The 19074-nt window shown below is 50.3% G+C and overlaps 1 protein-coding gene across 1 annotated transcript in view; it reads left to right on the forward strand.

Moving 5' to 3' along the window:
- COL6A2 (collagen type VI alpha 2 chain) overlaps nt 1-4131 on the forward strand; it is a 36448-nt gene extending 32317 nt beyond the window's left edge. Inside the window, exon 28 of the mRNA XM_049875060.1 lies at nt 1097-4131. Coding sequence (XP_049731017.1) covers nt 1097-1695 — 599 coding nt within the window. The 3' untranslated portion in view covers nt 1696-4131. The remainder of the gene's footprint in view (nt 1-1096) is intronic.
- The last annotated feature ends 14943 nt before the right edge of the window (nt 4132-19074 follow it).

Below are 19074 nucleotides of genomic sequence, written 5' to 3' on the forward strand. Positions count from 1 at the left end.
CACAGACTTGGGTGAATTCACTGAGGTCAAGTACAGGTGGCTCAACAGGCCTGCTCTGAGGTTGAAAGTTGGCCAACACCTGTGCAGGTGGAGGCAACACCTGTGCAGGTGGGCACTGCCTCCTTCAAGAGCTCAGAGCCAGGGATCAAGCCAGGGCCTCAATGGACGTGGTGGGTCCTGGGTCAAGGCAGAGGTGGTGCCTAGAGGGTAGGAACTGAGACCCTTGGGCTCAACAGGGTCTCAGCTCTCAGGTTTGGGAACATGTCCTAATTGGAGGATGAATGAGGGGAGACGGTAATGGGTTCTCAAGAACTGTGGTGGGGCCTGGGCTGGCAGTTGACTTTGGGTGGAGGTTTCCCCAGAAGTCCCAGCAGTCTGTCATGGGCTTCAAGAGGGGGTGCACATAGAAGGGGTGCAGGGTGTGGTCAGAGCAGGGAATCACCTGGGCATCCTAGGTGGGTCTTGGTCAGAGCAGATGTTACCTGGAGGTCCTGGGTGCCAGGTCTCAGACCAGGGAGTCACCTAAGTGTCTTATGTATTGAGTCTCAACCATAGTGGGATGTCACCAGGGGGTTCTGGGTGCCAAGTCTTGGCTAGAGCACGAGTCACCTGGGGGTCTTAGATGTCTGGTCATAGTCACAGTGAGGCATCACTTGAGGGTCCTGGGGTGCTAGGTCTTGGACAGAGCAGGGAGTCACCTGAGGGTCTTATGTGTTGAGTCTCAGCCATAGCAGGATGTCACCTGGGGGTCCTGGGTGCCAGGTCTCAGACCAGGGAGTCACCTGAGGGTCTTATGTATTGGGTCTCAGCCAAAGCGGGATGTCACCTAGCAATTCTGGGTGCCAGGTCTTGGCCAGAGCACGTGTCACCTGGGGGCTTTAGATGTCTGGTCATAGTCACAGTGAGGCATCACCTGAGGGTCCAGGGTGCCAGGTCTTGGACAGAGCAGGGCATCATCCTGGTTACTGGTTTTTTCAGAGTGGGGTGTTTCCTGGGGTCCTGGGCTCTGGCTCTCCCTCACAAACCTGGGCAGACTCAGGGCTCTGTCTCCCCTGCCCGCCCACCCGGCCCCACTGCGCGTCTCCCCCTCCTCCAGAGCTGTACGTGGCCCAGTGCACGCAGCGGCCTGTGGACGTCGTTTTCCTGCTGGATGGCTCTGAGCGGCTGGGCGAGCAGAACTTCCTCAAGGCCCGGCGCTTCGTGGAGGAGGTGTCAAGGCGACTGACGCTGGCGCGCCGGGACGACGACCCGCTCAACGCCCGCGTGGCGCTGCTGCAGTACGGCGGCCCCCGCGAGCAGCAGCTGGCCTTCCCGCTGACCGCCAACCTGACCGTCATCCACCAGGCGCTGGAGGACGCGCGCTACCTCAACTCCTTCTCGCACGTGGGCAGCGGCATCGTCCACGCCATCAACACGGTGGTTCGCGGGGCGCAGGGCGGGGCGCGGCGCCACGCTGAGCTGGCCTTTGTCTTCCTCACCGACGGCGTCACCGGTAATGAGAGCCTCGAAGAGTCGCTGCACTCCATGCGCAAGCAGAACGTGGTGCCCACAGTGGTGGCCGTGGGCAGCGACGTGGACATGGACGTGCTCTCCAAAATCAGCCTGGGCGACACGTCTGCCATCTTCCGCGAGAAGGACTATGACAGCCTGGTGCAGCCCGGCTTCTTCGACAGGTTCATCCGCTGGATCTGTTAGCCTCGCCCCCGCCTGGGACCGCGCGCCCCCGCCGAGGCCCCGCCCAGTGGACGTATGCCCACACGGCAACCACGCCTCTACGGGCCTCCGACACCCTGTCTATGGTGCTAAAGGTCTGTGCGGAGAAGGGCTCCGGGCCATCTACAGGCGCGGCTTCCTCCATGCACGGGGGAGGATGCCCCCGCACCCCGAGATTCCACTCCCAGATCCTCGCCCTAACCCTGGGGTCCCCCGGTGACTTCCCCTACCCCCATTCTGCCCACTCCCTTCCCTCAATGCCTCTTCACTGCCTCGGCCCCCAACCAGCCTCCTCAGGCACAGCCCTCCAGTGTCTTCACCCCTCACGACAGCCCCCACCTGCTGGTCTAGTGCCCCCTCGCCCTCCCCGCTGCACGGCAGGGCCAGGCAGGACACTGCCTCCTGAGTCCATCTGTCCTCCACTCCCACCCTGCCTCCCACACTGCACCAGCTCCTCATCTGGCCTGGGGGCATCCTCACCTGCCTGCTGTCAGTCTGTGGCAAGACCCTCACCACCTGTTGATGCACGCACCCGCCTTTCACCCCAATAAAGGCTTGTGAACCGCCCACTTCCCCGTGCCCCTGCCTTTCTCTTTCCCACTCACGGCCCCTCCACCAGGGGACACCCATCCAGTTCACATGTCCTGGCCCATCATAGGCCTTCAGCCCCTAGGATTGATTGTGACCCCACATCCCCAGAACTCGCCTGGGACTCTCTTTCCCCCAGGCTGAGCCTTCACAGCCGTCTTACTGGAGTAGGTACTGCCTCTGCTGCATATCCAAGTCTGGACTTCTCAGCCCCAAAGCCACCCCTTCTAGTCATTTCTAGGGCTGAGAACTCCACTATCAGATCGCTCCTTCTGTCTCCAGAGTGCCGCAATGTCTTTAAGTTTAATGATCTGTGTGAGCATAGTTAGTGTGTGTGTGGAGAGAAAGAAGGGGCTGAGAGAGATGAGAGATTAGAGATGGGCGATGGTGTCTTAGTAACCTGGTGCTGCCTTTACAAAAAAAAATCCCAGAAATGAGTGACTTTGAAGAACAGAATTTTTTTTTTTCTCACAGTTCTAGAGGCCGGGAGTCCAGACTCAGGGTGTCAGCTCTAAGGGAGGATCCTTCTTTGTTTCTTTCAGCTGTTAGTAGCTGCCTGCAATTCTTGGCGTTCCTGGGCTTGTAGATGCGTAGCCACGTGACGTCTGTCTTCCCTGTGTGTGTATGTCAGTGTCTATGCAGCTCTTTCTGTAAGACACCACTCAGAAGTGATTAGGTTTGGGACCCAACCTACTCTGATGTGGTCTCATTAACATAATAAAAGAAAAAGCTTTATTTCCAAACAAGGTCACTGTCTTAGTTATCTAGTGCTGCTATAGCAGAAATAACACAGTGGATGGCTTTAAAAACAGAAATTTATTCTCACACGGTTTAGGAGGCTAGAAGTTCAAATTCAGGGCACCAGTTCCAGGGTAAGGCTTTTTCTCTCTGGGGGAAGGTCTTTGTCATCAATCTTCCACAGTCTAAGAGTTTCTCAGTGCAGGGACCCTGAACCCAAAGAATGTGCTCAGCTCCTGGCTCTTCTTGCTTGATGGTAATGAGGTCCCTCTTCTCTCTGCTTGCTTCTCTCTCTTATATCTCAAGATACAGCCTAACCCTGTAGGTTGAGTCCTGCCTTATTAACATAACTGCTTCTAATCCTGCCTCATTGACATCATAGAGGTTAGGATTTACAATAAAAAAAAAATAGGATAATGACATTAGATCACACAATGGACAACCACACAATACTGGGAATCATGGCCTAGCCAAGTTGATACACGTTTTTGGGGGGCACAATTCAATCTGTAACAGTCATCTTTCTACAGTGATACTAAGTCAAGATCAAGTGGTGGTTCATACATGATTGTACACCACCCCAGGATACACCCTCTTGGCTCTTGGCCAGCTGTAGCTGCAAGCCCGCACATTCACCCATGCCCAGACTAGTTTCTTGTCCCCTGAGAACAGCAGGATCTGAAGTGATGATGCCCAGCAATAGGCTTGGTTTCAGTCCAGGTGAACCAGTCAGGTTCACCTGGAGCTGAAGGTCACACAAGGTTGGGGCAGATGGGATCCCCAGTGGCCAGAAACCACACCCTGGTGAGTGGAGCACCTTCAGCCCGAGGCATGACTAACAGGCATTGCCCAAGTGAGTGAGATTCCTGGAGTCCCCCTGGGAACCCAACAGACCTCCAGAGCCTGCCAAGTGTACACAAGGCTGGGGGAGTCCCTCACCTGGGCCAGGTGCACCCAGCCTCCAAGTCACACGGTGTGCAGGGTAGACGCTAAGGAACATGCCCCTCCCCTTGGGCCTGAAGGCATCCACCACGCTTCTTGGTCCCCTGCATTGGATAGGCAGATCCAAGCTGCCCAGAAGGGAAGAGGTTGAGGGTCACAGTCGAACTGAGGAGCTCAGTCCTTGCGTTAACCCTTCACGCAGCTTCTGTCCCTGACACAGCTAAGTGCCTGATGGTATCCAGCCCTGTGGAAAAAGATTCCTGCCTCCTCACACTTCTGCCGTTGTCTTCCCCCATGCTGGTGGTGACATGACCCTCTCCTCTTGTCCTAACCCCTTCTCAGCCATCGCATCAGTCATCTCCATAAAAATGCCCACAACCAAACACGCGTCTCAGGCTCTCCCAAGAGAGTTGTGTTGGCAGCAGGGCTGATGGCTTCCACCAAACCTTTGTTATTTTCCTTGAATCCAAAAGGCCCTGCATGAGTGTCCTGGGTCTGTGTGACCAAGTAGTACATACTGGGTGGCTTTAAGCAAGAGACATTTATTGCCTCAGAGTTCTGGAGACTGGGAATCCGGATTCAGGGTTTCAGGAGGGCTGCGCTCCCTCTGAAGGCTCTAGGGGAGGATCCTTCCTTGCCTCTCCCAGTCCTGGTGGCCCAGGCATTCCTTGGCTTGTGGCAGCATCACTCCAATCTCTGCCTCTGTCTTCACATGGCTGTCTTCCCCTGTCAGTCTCTGGGTCTCTTCTCGTTTATAGGACGCCACTCAGATATGACCTTATGTTAACTATTTTATATCTGCAAAGGGAAATCCAGTTCAATTTCACTGTCTCATGGAGGCAGACCCAAAATGGAGGCCCTTGTCTCCCCTGTGCGCCCCTCCTCCCCCCCCACCATCTTAGAGGCTCATCTTCCTTCTCCGGGGCCCCATGCCCCATGACCCACCTGCTGGCCGAAGTGGCCAGACCCACGTGGGCAGTGTTGGGCCTGCTGTGGTCCTAGGAGGGGAGGCTGTGCTGTCCACAATCAAGGACCAGGTGCCTTGGCAGGGGGTCTCTTAGGGGACTGGTGTTGGACGTGGGCTGTCAGGGGTCTGGGTGTAGAGAGGGGCCAGGTCCGGGGGACAGTCTCCATTCCACGACACAGTGCTGGGGGCAGATTTGGATGGTGTGGGATGGCATTCACACAGAAAAAAGGAAACACAAAAACTGCAGTTACTTGTTCTTCCCCTTCCACGTGGATAATAAGCAGACACAATAAATTTGACCATAAAACCCTTTGCCCTCAAGTTGATTCTGACTCATGGTGACCTTATAGGACAGAGAGAACTGCCCCATAGGGATTCCGGAGTGGCTGGTGGATTCGGATGGCCAACCTTTTGGTTAGCAGCCTGAGCTCTTAACCACTGTGCCACCAGGGCTCCAAAAACATAGCATCATAAACAGAATTGAAAACAAGCTGGGGAAACATTTACAGCATTATGTGGCAGCAAAGCTCCTCTTTGTACCAGGAAAAGCTCCCACAGATCAGTAAAAAAAAAAAGGAAAAAATATCTCTGAGGAAATGAACAGGGACATGAACAGATGGAGCTCAAAAAATTAAATGCAAACTGAATTATTTTAATAATAATCAGCCTTGTTAATAATCAAATATGCTTGAAGACACTCATGTAGCATCTGATAGCAGCCTGAGCCTGGTCCCAGCCCTCTGAATGCCTGTGAACCAAGAGAGGAGACCTCCCCCGCCAGCCAATGCCAGGCTGGGGAAGGCCCCCCAGGCCCATGAAGGGAGCGTTGCCTGTTGCCCCCTGCCCCCCCCAGGTATGCCATGGAATAATAAGGTGCATTGCTCCACCTCCTTCTGCTCCCAGAGGTCACACCGGCCTTCTGCATTGCAGTGTGACTTCCTTCTAGAGGAATCCCTCCTAAAAGTCACACCAGTCAGGAAGCTGGAAACACAGCAAAGGCTGGGAGGAGGAGGGACACACGCAAGGGGCTTTACCTCAGGGCAGGTGTGGTCCCTCAGGCAAAGCAGCTGGACAAGGTGAGCCCAGGGCTCCAGGTTCTCTACTTGTCAGAGTCTCCACCAGGCAGGTGGGAGGGGAGAAGACAAGGTCTCAGTGCCCCCAGGAACAAGCCCAAGGCAGGGGCCAGGAGGGAGTCCACCTCCTGCCAGGGACTCCCAGAGCCCTCCTCCAGTCAGTTCTGGATCTGGGCAAGTCTTGTCTCACTTGATAAATAAGAACCAGCAGCCCAGGGAGCCTGGTGGTGCAGTGAGGTCTCAGGGGAGCAGCTCCCCAACGGTGAAGAGAAGAGGAGGTCGGGAAACCGCCTTACATTCTCAGCTGACATGGGAAGATGAGGGCTCCAGAGGGTAGAACAGAAAGCCACAGGATCCAGAAGGCGTGGGCATGAAGCTTTTAGTGCGGAAAACATTAGATACCAAGGCAAACCCAGAGATTAGAGCCCAGTCCTGTTGGCATCGACTCCGACTCATGGCAACCCCACGTGTGTCAGAGCAGAACTGTGCTGCAAGGGTTTTCAGTGGCTGATTTTTCAGAAGTAGATCGCCAAGCCTTCTTCTGAAGCACCTCTGGGTGGACTTGAACCTCCAACCTTTCAGTTAGCAACCAAGCACCTTAGCCATTTGCACCATCAGATGTTCTGTGCTAACAGGAAGCCAAGGAGGAATTTTCTCTACACTTTGCATGTCTTTAGCGAGGGGGCCACCCGCACACCTGGGGCCAGTGCGGGCGCACTGCTGGTTAACGGGGTGTGAAGAGGAAGCCAGGACTGGGGCCTCTCCGTGCCAGGAGACCCTCCATCTGGAACCAGCTCTGGGGTGGGCTGGGAGTTGTTTTTATTAACCAGTTGCCATAGGGTCCATAGGGTTTTCAATGGCTGATTTTTTCAGAAATAGATCACCAAGCCTTCCCTGGGGTGAATTTGAACCTCCAGTCTTTCAGTTAGCAGCCAAGCATGTTCACCGTTTGTATCACCTAGAAACTCCTGAAGATTAGAGCAGATTACAATTAATACTTAAGCAGTAGATGGGAACATTTTCTGGGAGGAATTGATCCAGGAATATCGTGGCTAAACCTCTCGATCACAGAGGGGAAGGAAGAAGAGACGAGAGAGAGAGACAAGTTGGCATTGCTGAAAATGCAAACCAGGGCACAGCTCCTAGCAACACAGCCACCCCAAACCCCCTCCCACGATGAGAGAGTGAAGTGGTGCTGTATTTTAACACGGCTCCAATCTCTATCAGGTAAAGACCCTATGCACGCAACACTTCTCAAAAAGGAGGATAAAAAAGGATGTTTTCTGTCACGATGTAACCTGACCCCACGAATGCCAATAAATGTCCATTAGTCAGAAAAGACTGCCTTAAGCTAGCCCAAGCCAGAGGCCTGCCCCACATGCACAGACGGGCCAGCCGTGACTGTTAATTGACCTCAACAGAGGATGCAGCAACACGTGGAATGAATCAGAAGGAAAATCATCACCTGGACCCCATTCCAAAGTGGGAGGTCCAACAAGAACCATGTCACCTCCTGTTTCCTGGCCACCATAATTCCTATAATGTCTTCCCTACATATTCCTTCTAGAATTTTCCCTCCCCGGCATGCCTTTTCAGCTGCCATCTTGCTGCCCAAATCACAGATAAGCCCTGCTTCCCCATAGCTGAGGGAGCCAGATCTGAGGAACTGCCTCCCGGCTCCTTGCTCTGCGCATTGCAATAAAGTTACTTTCTCTTTCTCAAAGACCGGTTTCCGGATCATTGGCAAGGACCCACCTTCCTAGGTTCGGCAACTACAAGAACTTTAAAAGCACAGTGTGTAGCCTGCGATATGCTGGAGACATTAAAATCAAAGCAAAAATTAGTAGGCATAAGTCTGGAAGCAAAGGAAACAACCAGAAGGCATTAAGTAAATGGTAAAATCAAACAGAAGGGAGACTCGGCATAGCGCACAAACATGAACAGTTGAACCTCCCTGTTGTCTGGGTGAGGGCCCTGGCGACACAGTAGTTAAGAGCTCTGCTGCTAACCATAAGGTCAGTGGTTTGAATCCACCAGCTGCTCCTTGGAAACTCAATGGGGCAGTTCTACTCTGTCGTATAGGGTTGCTATGAGTCAGAATTGATTCAGCAGCAACGGGTTTGGCTTGGCTTGGTTGTCTGGGCCAGGCAGGTCAGAAAGGAAGTCAGGCAATGGCTGTTCCCCCAAAGTACGGGGGCAATGGAAGTGGGCAGTGAAGAGAGAGGAAAGATAAGGCAAACAAGTGCAGCAGAGAGAAGTCACAGCTATTAAAGTGCAAATTAAAGTGCACCCACAGGGAAGAAAACATAAAATAATAAGGTCTTTTAATTAACAAAGCATATAATTTCCAACAAAAATAACAACTGTGAGTGCCATGGAAGCAGGGCCTGGCAATCTGCTTCTGTAAAGATCAAAACCAAAAACCAAACCGGTTTCCGTTGAGTCGATTCTGAATCAGCAAACCTATAGGACAGAGTAGAACTGCCCCACAGGTTTTCCAAGGAGCAGCTGGTGGATTCGAACGGCCAACCTTTTGGTTAGAAGCCTGAGCTCTTAACCACTGCACCACCAGGCTCCTCTGTAAAGACTATAGCCAAGAAAACCCTGTGGAGAAGTTCTACTGTATAACACATAGGGTCACCACGAGTTGGAATCAATTTAATGGCAACAGGTTTGGTTTTGGGTTATGTATCAAATAATTGCTTCAAACATGAGCAAAAAAAAAAAAAGCAATAGATAAGAGAAGAATTGAGAGAGAAACAAACGGGGACCTTCACAGACTCTCACTTGCACAGTATCCCAAGAAGATCCCTGAGTCTGTGGCCACTGTGCATTTTAAAAACCAGGCCTGGTAGCTCTTTTTCAAACACCCCCAGATGAGTGTCCCCTGCCCACCATCCCATCGTATGACCAATCATTGAAAGCCCAGGACAAACAGCCCCAGAGACACAGAAGGTGGATACATTCTGTGGCCGAGAAAGCTCTCATGGTCACGTCCTTAGGTTCTTAGGACCCAGTGCAGGCTTCAGTGTTCTGAAGATTTTCAAGTTATAGAAAAATAGTTCAGGTCCACCGTCTGTCCCACCATCCCACATGGGCCAGCCTCAGGCCAAGCTGGGACCCCTCACCTGGGTGGTTGTTCTCCATGTCTGCTTCCCACTGCACTGGTCTCCTGCAAAAAAGACAAGCCTCTGTTACGTAAGTACTTGAGCTTTTGGGTTTGTTTCTGACTGTGGCCTGCCCTGAGCGGCTGCCTGAACTGACACTTCTTTTATTGTTATCACCTGGCCCAGGTAAGCGGAAGCAATGACTGCCCAGGTCTCTGGGCCAGGCAGCGGGGAACGGCTGGCCACACTTCACTTCCCCTTCCCTTCCTCTCCACAGTCCTTCAGTCCGGTGCCAATCTCCCAGCTCCACCCAGCTCTCCCCAAACTCTTGCCCCTAGACCTCTGCTTCCAGGACCCTCAACCCTGGGGCTCGCCCTTGCCTATTCCTGTGTTTATACTTGTAGCTCCCTGACTCATGTGGTGGTGGTGCCGCCAAGAGAAAATTCTAGATAGAAGCAAAGGTGGGTTGGAGGGCAGCTGCAGTCAATTAAGCCCGTTAACAGCACTGGCCTCCTCTGGGCCTGGACGTGGGGACACATGGGGGCCACGTGAGTCCCCTTCCCCTGCCTGCTCCTCACAGCTTCCCCAGGTCAGGGAGGGACAGCAGAGACCCAACCTTTGGTCACTTCCTCAGAAAAGGGTGCAGTCCATCCATCATCCCCAGGAAAATCCCAGTGTTTAACAACATGGTTAGTGGTGTGACTCATCTCTGATCTCGTCCTGGGGTGGTTGGTCTCCTCTTCAGGCCCCTCCTCACACTGCCCCAGAGACTGAGCCCAGAGAAATTTGAGGGTCCCTGGCCCTGCAGCTAGGCGAGGGAGTGGGAGAGTGACTCAAGCTCACCCTGACCCCACAGCTCACCCGCCTGTCCTGCCAGCCACCCAGAGGTCCACAAAACCCTAGGGCTGCAGACCTGTGGAGCCCTCCCCCCACCACCCCTGAGGAGATAATATTACCTGTTCCCAGGAGACCATCCTTAGGCTCAGTCACTGCAGGCCCACACCCTGGGCTAGCTTCAGTCACCAGGACAGGGGGCAGGCTCAGTTTGCCACTGCCAAGTTGGCAAGGGTCTCCAGAGGTGGCCAGAATGGAGCAAAACGAGGTGGAGACACAGCCAGACACTTCCTGGAGCCCAATAGAGTTGTTGCCAAGGCCCTGGGTTCTGGTCCTAGAACACCCTGAGCCCTACCGCCCCTCTGCTGGGCCAGGAGCTGTGAGGCCTGGACTGGTGGGGGTGAACGTGTTATGTGAACCCAAGAGCAACGCTCATGCCCCTGGGTCCCTGATCTTTTGGAGCAGAATCCACTGGGGCTGGGGTACCCTTGATTAGGGTAAGATCCTACAGCAAGGTTCAAGCTGGTAAATCATGTATCGTTTTCCCATTTCCTGATCTCAGTAGCCAGGGACTCCCACACTGTAACCCAATTCCTTTCAGGTTCTTGCCCTGTCCTATTAGCAGATTGAAATAAGACGGACACCAACTGGAAGGCAAACAAAGTGGCAATTTTTTTGTCTGCACAGACAAGGAGCAATGAAGGGCCTACTGGCCGAAAGGCCACACGCTTCCTGCTGGAGGGGATTGGAGATCTTTTATTTCCTCAAGTTCCGGGGGACAGGGATTGGAGCCTGAAAGTCTACACCGCGAGCCCTCCCTTCACAGGAAGCTCGCGTTGTGGGACTTCTCGCTTTCCAAAGGGGCTTGGGTAGAACTGTGGGCTGGAGAATAGCTTGGTCGGGGGTCAGGTAAGGACACAATTCTTTGGTTTGTGCATGTGCCAGATCTTGGTTTGCACATGCGCAAAGACCTAGCGCTGTGAACAAACCATAGTTAGAACGCATGGTTTGCAGGTTCGCAAAGAGGCCTGAGCAGGAAACGCAGGGCGAGGGGCCCTCAGTGAGCAGGGCTTCAGCACCTCTGTCCTGAGCACCCCCTCCTCACCAACCTGCTTACTCAGCAGTGGGCGGAGAAACTCTTGAGGTGTGCCTTACTATAAAAAAAAAGCAGCACTCAAATATGTGTTTGCTGAAATAAATTCAAACAATACAGGAGTATATACAGTGAAAGATAAAAGTGGCCCATCAGCTGCTAAAACCAACCTGTTGCTGTCCAGTCGATTACAACTCTTAGCAACCCTATAGCAATGCTGCATCCCTCAAAACCGACCCCTTTCCCGGGGTTAGCCATAGCTGTGGATCCTTCTGGATGCTTTGCCTGCACTTGTACACGTGCACAAACTTAGTGGCTTAAACAACACCATGTATTATCTCACAGGTCTGGAGGTCACAAGTCCAAAAGGGGCCTCTTCAGGCTAAAGTCTAGGTGTGGGCAGGGCTGTGCTCCTCCCAGAGGCTCTGGGAGAGGATATGTTTCCTTGCCTTTTCCAGCCTCTATAGGCTGCCACATTCCTTGGCTCGTGGCCCCTCCTCCACCTTCAAAGCCTGCAATGGCAGGTCAAGGCTTCACATCACATCACTCTGACATGGACCCTTCCACCTCACTCTTCCACTATTAAGGACCCTTGTGATTATATTGGGCCCACCCAGAAAATCCAGGATCATTTCCCCTTTTTAGGGTTAGCTGATTAGTAACTTTAATCCTGTCTGCAAACTCAATTCACCATTGTCATCTGAGGCAACACAGTCACAGGTTTTGGGGATGAGGACATAGACGTCTTTGGGGGCTGTTACTGTGTCCACCGCACTGGGTGTGGGAAAAAGATTTCTAACCACGGCTCACAATACAGAAGCAAAAAAAGAAACAATTACTAAACTCAAGTTCATAAATAAACCTTCAAAAGAAAAATGTCTGCATGACAAGAAAGTCCTCTAAGCAAAATCAACGGACAAACAGAAAACTCTATAAATAAATAACCACAACTCATATAACAAAGGACTTATCTCCCTAATTATAAACGACTCCTATGTAAAGAGTTAAAAAAAAAAAAAAGACCAACAACCCAATAGAAAAAAAATAGGCAATGCACATGAACAGACAAGACCACAGAAAAGCAAATACATCCTTAGTCATATGAAAAGATGCCCAGCTATCAGTTCCCTAGTGCTGCCACAACAAAATACCACACATGAGTGGCTTTAAAGAACAGAAATTGACTGTCTCACAGTTCTGGAGGCTACAAGTCCAAATAAAAGTATAGAAAAATCAACATCCAGAAGACCAACTGGCTCCCACCTGGCTGGGGCATATGAAGTCCTTTTAACTACTCATTCCTCTCTGAAGCTGGCCAGAGTAACTACATGGGTGCATCACACTAGAGTAAAAGGGGCCCCACCTCTTCAAGAAGAACGTAGCAAAAAGACTGAAGAATCCTTATATACCAGCACCCCAGTTCAAAACCTGAGGTACGGATTCGCAAAGATTCAAACATGACTCTAATCCTTATTCTTTTTGTTCCAGATCAGGCCTGCCTCAACCCGAAAAGAGTCAAGCCAGGCTCCTACAATTCTCCAGTCTGGAGGCACCTTGACTTTACAAGTAAGAGATGCCCTAACTCTCCCTTGTATTATCTCTTTTTTAAGCCCTGTAGGTCCTATTAAGTAGATTCAGGAACCCCCAGGAAAGGAGCAGTCTATAATTTAGAAAGCTACTGGAGATTTTCCTCAATAGAAAAATCTTGATTTTTCTATTATTATTCAGAGTGTCAATCTATCTAATAAGGGGATGTATTTCTGTGTAAAATATAAGAAAGGATACCCTATGGATGTCAAAATCAGCTGGGGAAAGGGGACCCGTGTGATTATTATTGAGAAAAAAGAACCATCTCACCTCCCAGATGGCTGAGACTGGTCATCTAATGGTCTAGTTACCATGTCCCAAACCGTGGCTAAGGGAGAGAATCTCAGCAATTGCTAGGTGTGCCACTATTTGCCACGATCTGGTGCCCCCCTAAGTTCTATGCCTGCCCCGGTTTTCAACTACGATAAAGTTATGTCTGAGGGTGTGTTGATACGCTATGCCCCTGAGCACCTATAAGGGCAAGATTAGTGCAGTATCCTTTCTCCATCCCTTGTTTTTTCCTCTCTAAATGTGTATAGGGTAGCTATGAGTCAGAATCGACTCAACAGCACTGGGTTTGGTTGGTGTTTTGGTAATCTGTATAACCATAGAGCAAAAGGAAATTGGGAATTAAAGTCCCAAGTACCCCGAGTACAAACAGATCAACAAGTTGTCAGAGATTTCCAACTTCTCTCTTCATGCAATGACTCCCTTGTTAATCCCTATTTGTTACATTTTAATTCAAGCATTCCAGATGTTCCGAATGAAGATTTGTTTTTATGTGCCCCACCAGGTTATACTTTCCTGTATAGAGGTAAACCATACCCAATACCAAGTCACCCAATTCATCTGACTCGCCCTGAACATGGGCCATCCGGTTCTTAAATGGGGTCCATTTTGTGGGCCAATGTACCTTAGGAATCTTAGTCTTTCCCACCCAAGTCAGTTCCACCACCAGCATTCCACATCCATCAAGGGAGAAGCAAGACGTTTTCTCTGTAGATCCTGTTACATTAGAAACACAGAGTGACAGATATAATCCGGTGTTAGAAGAAGCTGGCTTTAGTTAATGGTTTCTGAAGATGATAATCCCTGGACTAGAGATGTACCATATAGAAATGGCTATTAAAAACCTTTCAGATACAATCCATTTATTAGCCATAGGTACTGAAAGAGCCCTAAAAGCCCAGCAAGCCTCTTTAAATTCCCTGACAGAAGTGGTCTTAGATGACAGAATTGCATTAGACATTTTATTGGCAAAATCAAGGGGTGTTTAGGCCATAATTAATAAAACTTGTTGTACTTGGATCAACACTTCAGAAGAAGTGGATATTGGATTAAAAGCAATCCAGAAAGTCGCTGAGTGGACAAATCCCATAGCATGGCCCAGTGGGCCACAGGACTGGATCTCAAATCTATTCCCATCTATTGGTTCTTGGTTAGTCCCCCTCGTCATCTAGAGAATCATAATATTAATAGTGTGTATTTGTGTTTCATGTTTTATGAAAACCTTTGTCAAAGGAACTGCGACCACCTTACAGGCAGGAAACATACTTGCCCTAGCTGGCCAAAGAAATTCTCCAGTCAACCAAGGGGATGCTCACCATTTGATTCATTTAAATGCTATTTCTTTTCATGCTAACCCTACTTCTAACACCCACCCTAAATAAACATTTCCCCACTTCATGTCCCTCACCAGCAGGAAGTAGCCAGACTGAGCGACGCACTGTTTCCCAAGATTGAGAAACTTTCAGAAAAAGAGGGGATTGAAGTAGAGAAAATATGTGTCTTTTGGTGTTTTAGTATTAGAATAGAGAAAATATATTTCTAGTGTTTTAGTACAGCTGTATAAACTGATTAATTTCTAGTTTTTGAAACATAATTACTAGCTCTGAAATCTGTCTCATGTTTGTTTCTATAAAGAAGAATAAGGTAATCAATTTTTAGTTGTTGATTAAACTATGTTCTTCTTCCAAGGAAAAAAAACACACAAAACTGAGGTAGCTAAACAGGTAGTTAGATCCATCTTGTGACAGAAATCAAGATGGCGTGAAGGGACCTGCAGGACTCCAGGATGACGTGCAGAGACTTGCAGGACTTCAATAATAGATGACTTTGTCATCATGTCTACCTCAAAGAAAAACCAACATTCCTGAAAACCTCTTAACCCTGACCTTCCCCCTGTAAAAACCCTCCAATTAGTCCTCTAGTTTAGGCAGAATTTGGAGACATTTAACCCTCTCTGTCTCCTTTATACCGGTATTCAATAAAGCCCTCTTGCTGCTTACCTCCTCCTGTCTCAGAATTGGCTTTGCGGCAGGCAGCACGAATCTGCAATTGGCAGTAACAATATAGCAAAAGAAATTGAAATTACACTGTTACTCAACTCAGAGCAAAAATCCCAGAGCTTGATGTCTTAGTCATCTAATGCTGCTATAACAGAAATATCACACGTGGATGGCTTTAACAAAGAGGTTTATTCTGTCATAGCCCAGTAGGCTAGAAGTTTGAATTCAGGGTGCTGGCTCCAGGGGAAAGCTTTCTCTCTCTGTCTGTTCTGGAGGAAGGTCCTTGTCATCAGTCTTCCCTTGGTCTGGGAGCATCTCAGCCCAGGAACCTCAGGTCCAAAGGACGCACTCTGCTCCCGGCACTGCTTTCTTGGTGGTATGAGGTCCCCACGTTTCTCTGCTCGCTTCTTTCTTTTATATCTCAAAAGATATTGGCTTAAGACACTATCTAATCTTGTAGACCTCATCAGTATAATTGCTGTTAATCCATCTTATTACATGGTAGTGATAGGATTTACAACACATAGGGAAATCACATCAGGTGATAAAATGGTAGCAATCATACAATATTGAAAATCATGACCTAGCCAAGCTGACAGATATTTTTGGGGAACACAATTCAATCCATGACAGCTTGACCACAAACTTTGTTGGGAAGTGTATCAGTCAGCTACTTCGAAGTAACAAACAATTACAACATGTTAGCCCTGCCTCATGCTGTAGATCTGTGGAGCTGATGGGGAGGTCCCACTCCCTGTGGTCCATTCTGGGCCCAGGCTGCAGACAGCTGCCCCTTGAGGAAAGTTGCTCTTATGGTGCAGGTCAGAAGCCCCCAGGGGGGCCAGTGGAAACACCCATCGCCATCAAGTCAATTCTGACTCATGGTAACCCTATCCAAGGTGTGGCTGGTGGATTCAAACGGCCGGCATTTTGGTTAGCAGCTGAGCTCTTAACCACTGCACACCAGGGGGCACCCAGGGCTCCTGAGTGGAAACAAGTGATCTCTTAAGGCCAGGAATTGGCACTCTGTCACTTCTACCATAATCCACTGATCAAAGCAAGTCATATGGCCAAGCCTAAAGTCCATGGGATAAGGAAATACACGCTACTTTCAGTAGTAAGAACTTAGCTACAGGGCGAAGGGCAAGGATATGGGCATGGCCCGGAAAGGGGGCCCATGTGCAATCTACTCCAGGGAAGCAGAGAAATGGTGACACGCCTACATTGCTGGGATAGGGGGTGCAGGGGAACAGAGGGAGAGAAAGTGCTGCAACCTGTAGGGAGGGCAGCTTGGTAGCATCTACTAGAATTATTGTTGTTAGTTACCATCAAGTCAGCTCTGACTCACAGCGATCTTGTGTACAACAGAATGAAGCGTTGCCTGGCCCTACTCCATCTTCGTGATTGTTGGTATGCTGGAGCCTATTGTTGCGGTCACTGTGTATTTTGAATGCCTTCCAACCTAGGGGACTCATCTTTCAGCACCAGATCAGAAAATATTCTGTTGTGATCCATAAGGTTTTTATTGGCAATTTTTGGAAGCAGATCACTGTGCCTTTCTTCCTTGTCTGTCTTAGTCTAGAAGCTCCGTTGAAATCCTGTGTGCCATGGGTAACTCTGCTGGTATTTGAAATACCAGTGGTATAGCTCCCAGCATCACAACAACGTGCAAACTGACAGCTGGTGGTTAACAAAATCACAGATGCGCTTACCCTTCGACTCAGGCCCCCTCTGGGGTTTGCCCCATAGAAATACTTGCCCACGAGTGAAATGATGTGCACACAGATCTACTTACAGAACACTCTTGGCCTTAGTAAAAAATGGGCAACTCCAGGGCCCCTTCATAAAGCCCTGGGGTACTATGCAGCTATTAAAAAAGATGCATGCACCATCACGGGCTGGCGTGGAACCACCAGAGCTCATACACAGCTAGTGAGGGTAGACATTGTACAACCACTTCAGAGAGCAGAGCGTTCTCGACTACTAAACCGGAAGCCACACACCCCTGTGACTCAGTACGTCCACACCTGCGTGTGTACTATGCACTCATCATATACATACACAGGATCGAGCTTTCAATGGATCATTTTTCAGAAGCAGACAGCCAAATCTTTCTTCTGAGGCACCTCTGGGTGGACTCGAACCTTTCACCTTTCTGTTAGCAGCCAAGGGCTTCACCATTTGTACTACCCAGGGACTTCAGATGGAATGCACGACCCTGTGTATTTAAGGACCAGGAAACAGTGAAGACAGAACCATAATGTCATCCCGGTTGTGCGAGACGACAGAGAAAGCCACCATCAAATCAGAGTAGCAGGTGGGGGGTCAGGAGGCATCTGGGGTTCCTGAGGGGCTGGTTGCATTGTGTTCGTGCCTGGTAGGTGGTAACCCAGGAGTTTGCTTTGCCATAAACCCTTGAGCTGTTATTCATTATTGTTGAGTATCTTTCTGTCCACACATGATATTTCACAATAAAATTGCTAAGAAAATAAATGGAGGGGAAAAGGGTGAGTGAATAAAATAAATTTTGAAATGGAATCTCCCTATACACTAGAGAAAAGATCTTCAGGCAGCCTTGTTCTTACAAAGCACGGCATAGGGCATAGAATACTCTCCTTTTGTTTAATGAAAGGAGGATAAGAATTTGCATTCATTTGTAATTGTATAAACCCCAATTGGCTGCAAAAGAAAGGAAAAAAGTGGTTTCCTGAAGGGGACATGAAAAGGGGGCTGGGGGGGCAGAGGATGGTGGTGGTGAGATTTCTTATGGAGACTTTGTTGTGTCCTTTTGGTTTCTGAACTACGTTAATACATGGCCTATTTTTAAAAGAATCGGTTAGGGTGGAAAACCCTGTGGCTGGTTACAGAGTGTTCTTCTGGAAGCCAAGTTGACACCCTCACTCACTCCCAGCTGGTAGCCCTCAAGAGTCAGCTGCTCTCCTGCCTGGAACCACTTGGCTGTCTACCTGGGAGTCCCTCAAAGCCTGTTACCACCATCCCTCAACCCAGGGCTCAGGGCCCCCTCCTTCTCTTCCCTCCTCCTGGGGTGCCCACCCACCTCTCCCTGGGCACCCATCGCAGTGAGGCCCCCCTTCCCTGAGCTATCTCTGCCACTGTCATCACCCTAAGCACCCAGTCACACAGCCATTTACTACCTGAGAGCCCCTGTGAGCACCTATAACCCTTGAGAGTATCTGTGAGTACCTGAGAGCACCTGTGAGCCCCTGAGAGTATCCGTGAGCACCTGAGGGCACCTGTGAGACCCTGAGAGTATCTGTGAGCACCTGTGAGCATCTATAGCCCCTGAGAGTATCTGTGAGCACCTGAGAGTACCTGAGAGCACCCGTGAGCACCTGAGTATCTGTGAGTACCTGAGAGCACCTGACAGCCCCTGAGAGCACCTGTAATAATCTAAGAGTATCTGTGAGAACCTGAGAACACCTGTGAGCACCCGAGAGTACCTGTGAGTACTTGAGAGCACCTGTGAGCATCTAATAGTATCTGTGAGTACCTGAGAGCACCTGAGAGCACCTGTGAGCACCTGAGAGCACCTGTGAGCACCTGAGAGCACCTGGAGTATGGCACTCCATGATCAGGACTGTGTCTCATTTTCTTTTTATCCCCAGCCCTGAGCTTTACACCATCAGGGCTGAACAAGAGCCCTGTGCTTGTGGTTGCTACGTCCACATCCCTTTCCAACCATCTGCATGTGGGTGTGCGCATGAGACATAAGAGGGGGCTGTAGGGTGGATCTAGGGAAGCTCCTCCAAGAGGTCCATTAAGCACCTTCACCGCCTTCCTGCCTAGGCTCAGACACAGGGCTGGGGGGAGTGCCATTGGGGATCATGAGGCCCATGGTGGGGGGGCAGGACTACCTCTCTCACCTTTGACCACTGAGCCCTGGTATGAGGAGGTCATGCCCCAGGGCAGAGCTGTTGCCTCATTCAAGCACCATGCCCCACTCCCCCAGAGCCACCAACCCCTAGGTCCCTGGGCCCACACTGTGCCACATAGTCCAGGGTCCCCTGATGGCTGCTTCCTCTGCTTCACTGCCTCTCCTGTCCTCCAGGAAGGTCCCCAGGCTCCCCACACCTGCTCACCCCACACATTAGCCATTATCTACTTGGCATGGAGCTCCCTTTGT

This window comes from Elephas maximus, chromosome 2 (genome assembly GCF_024166365.1).
Source record: "Elephas maximus indicus isolate mEleMax1 chromosome 2, mEleMax1 primary haplotype, whole genome shotgun sequence".
NCBI lineage: Eukaryota > Metazoa > Chordata > Mammalia > Proboscidea > Elephantidae > Elephas > Elephas maximus.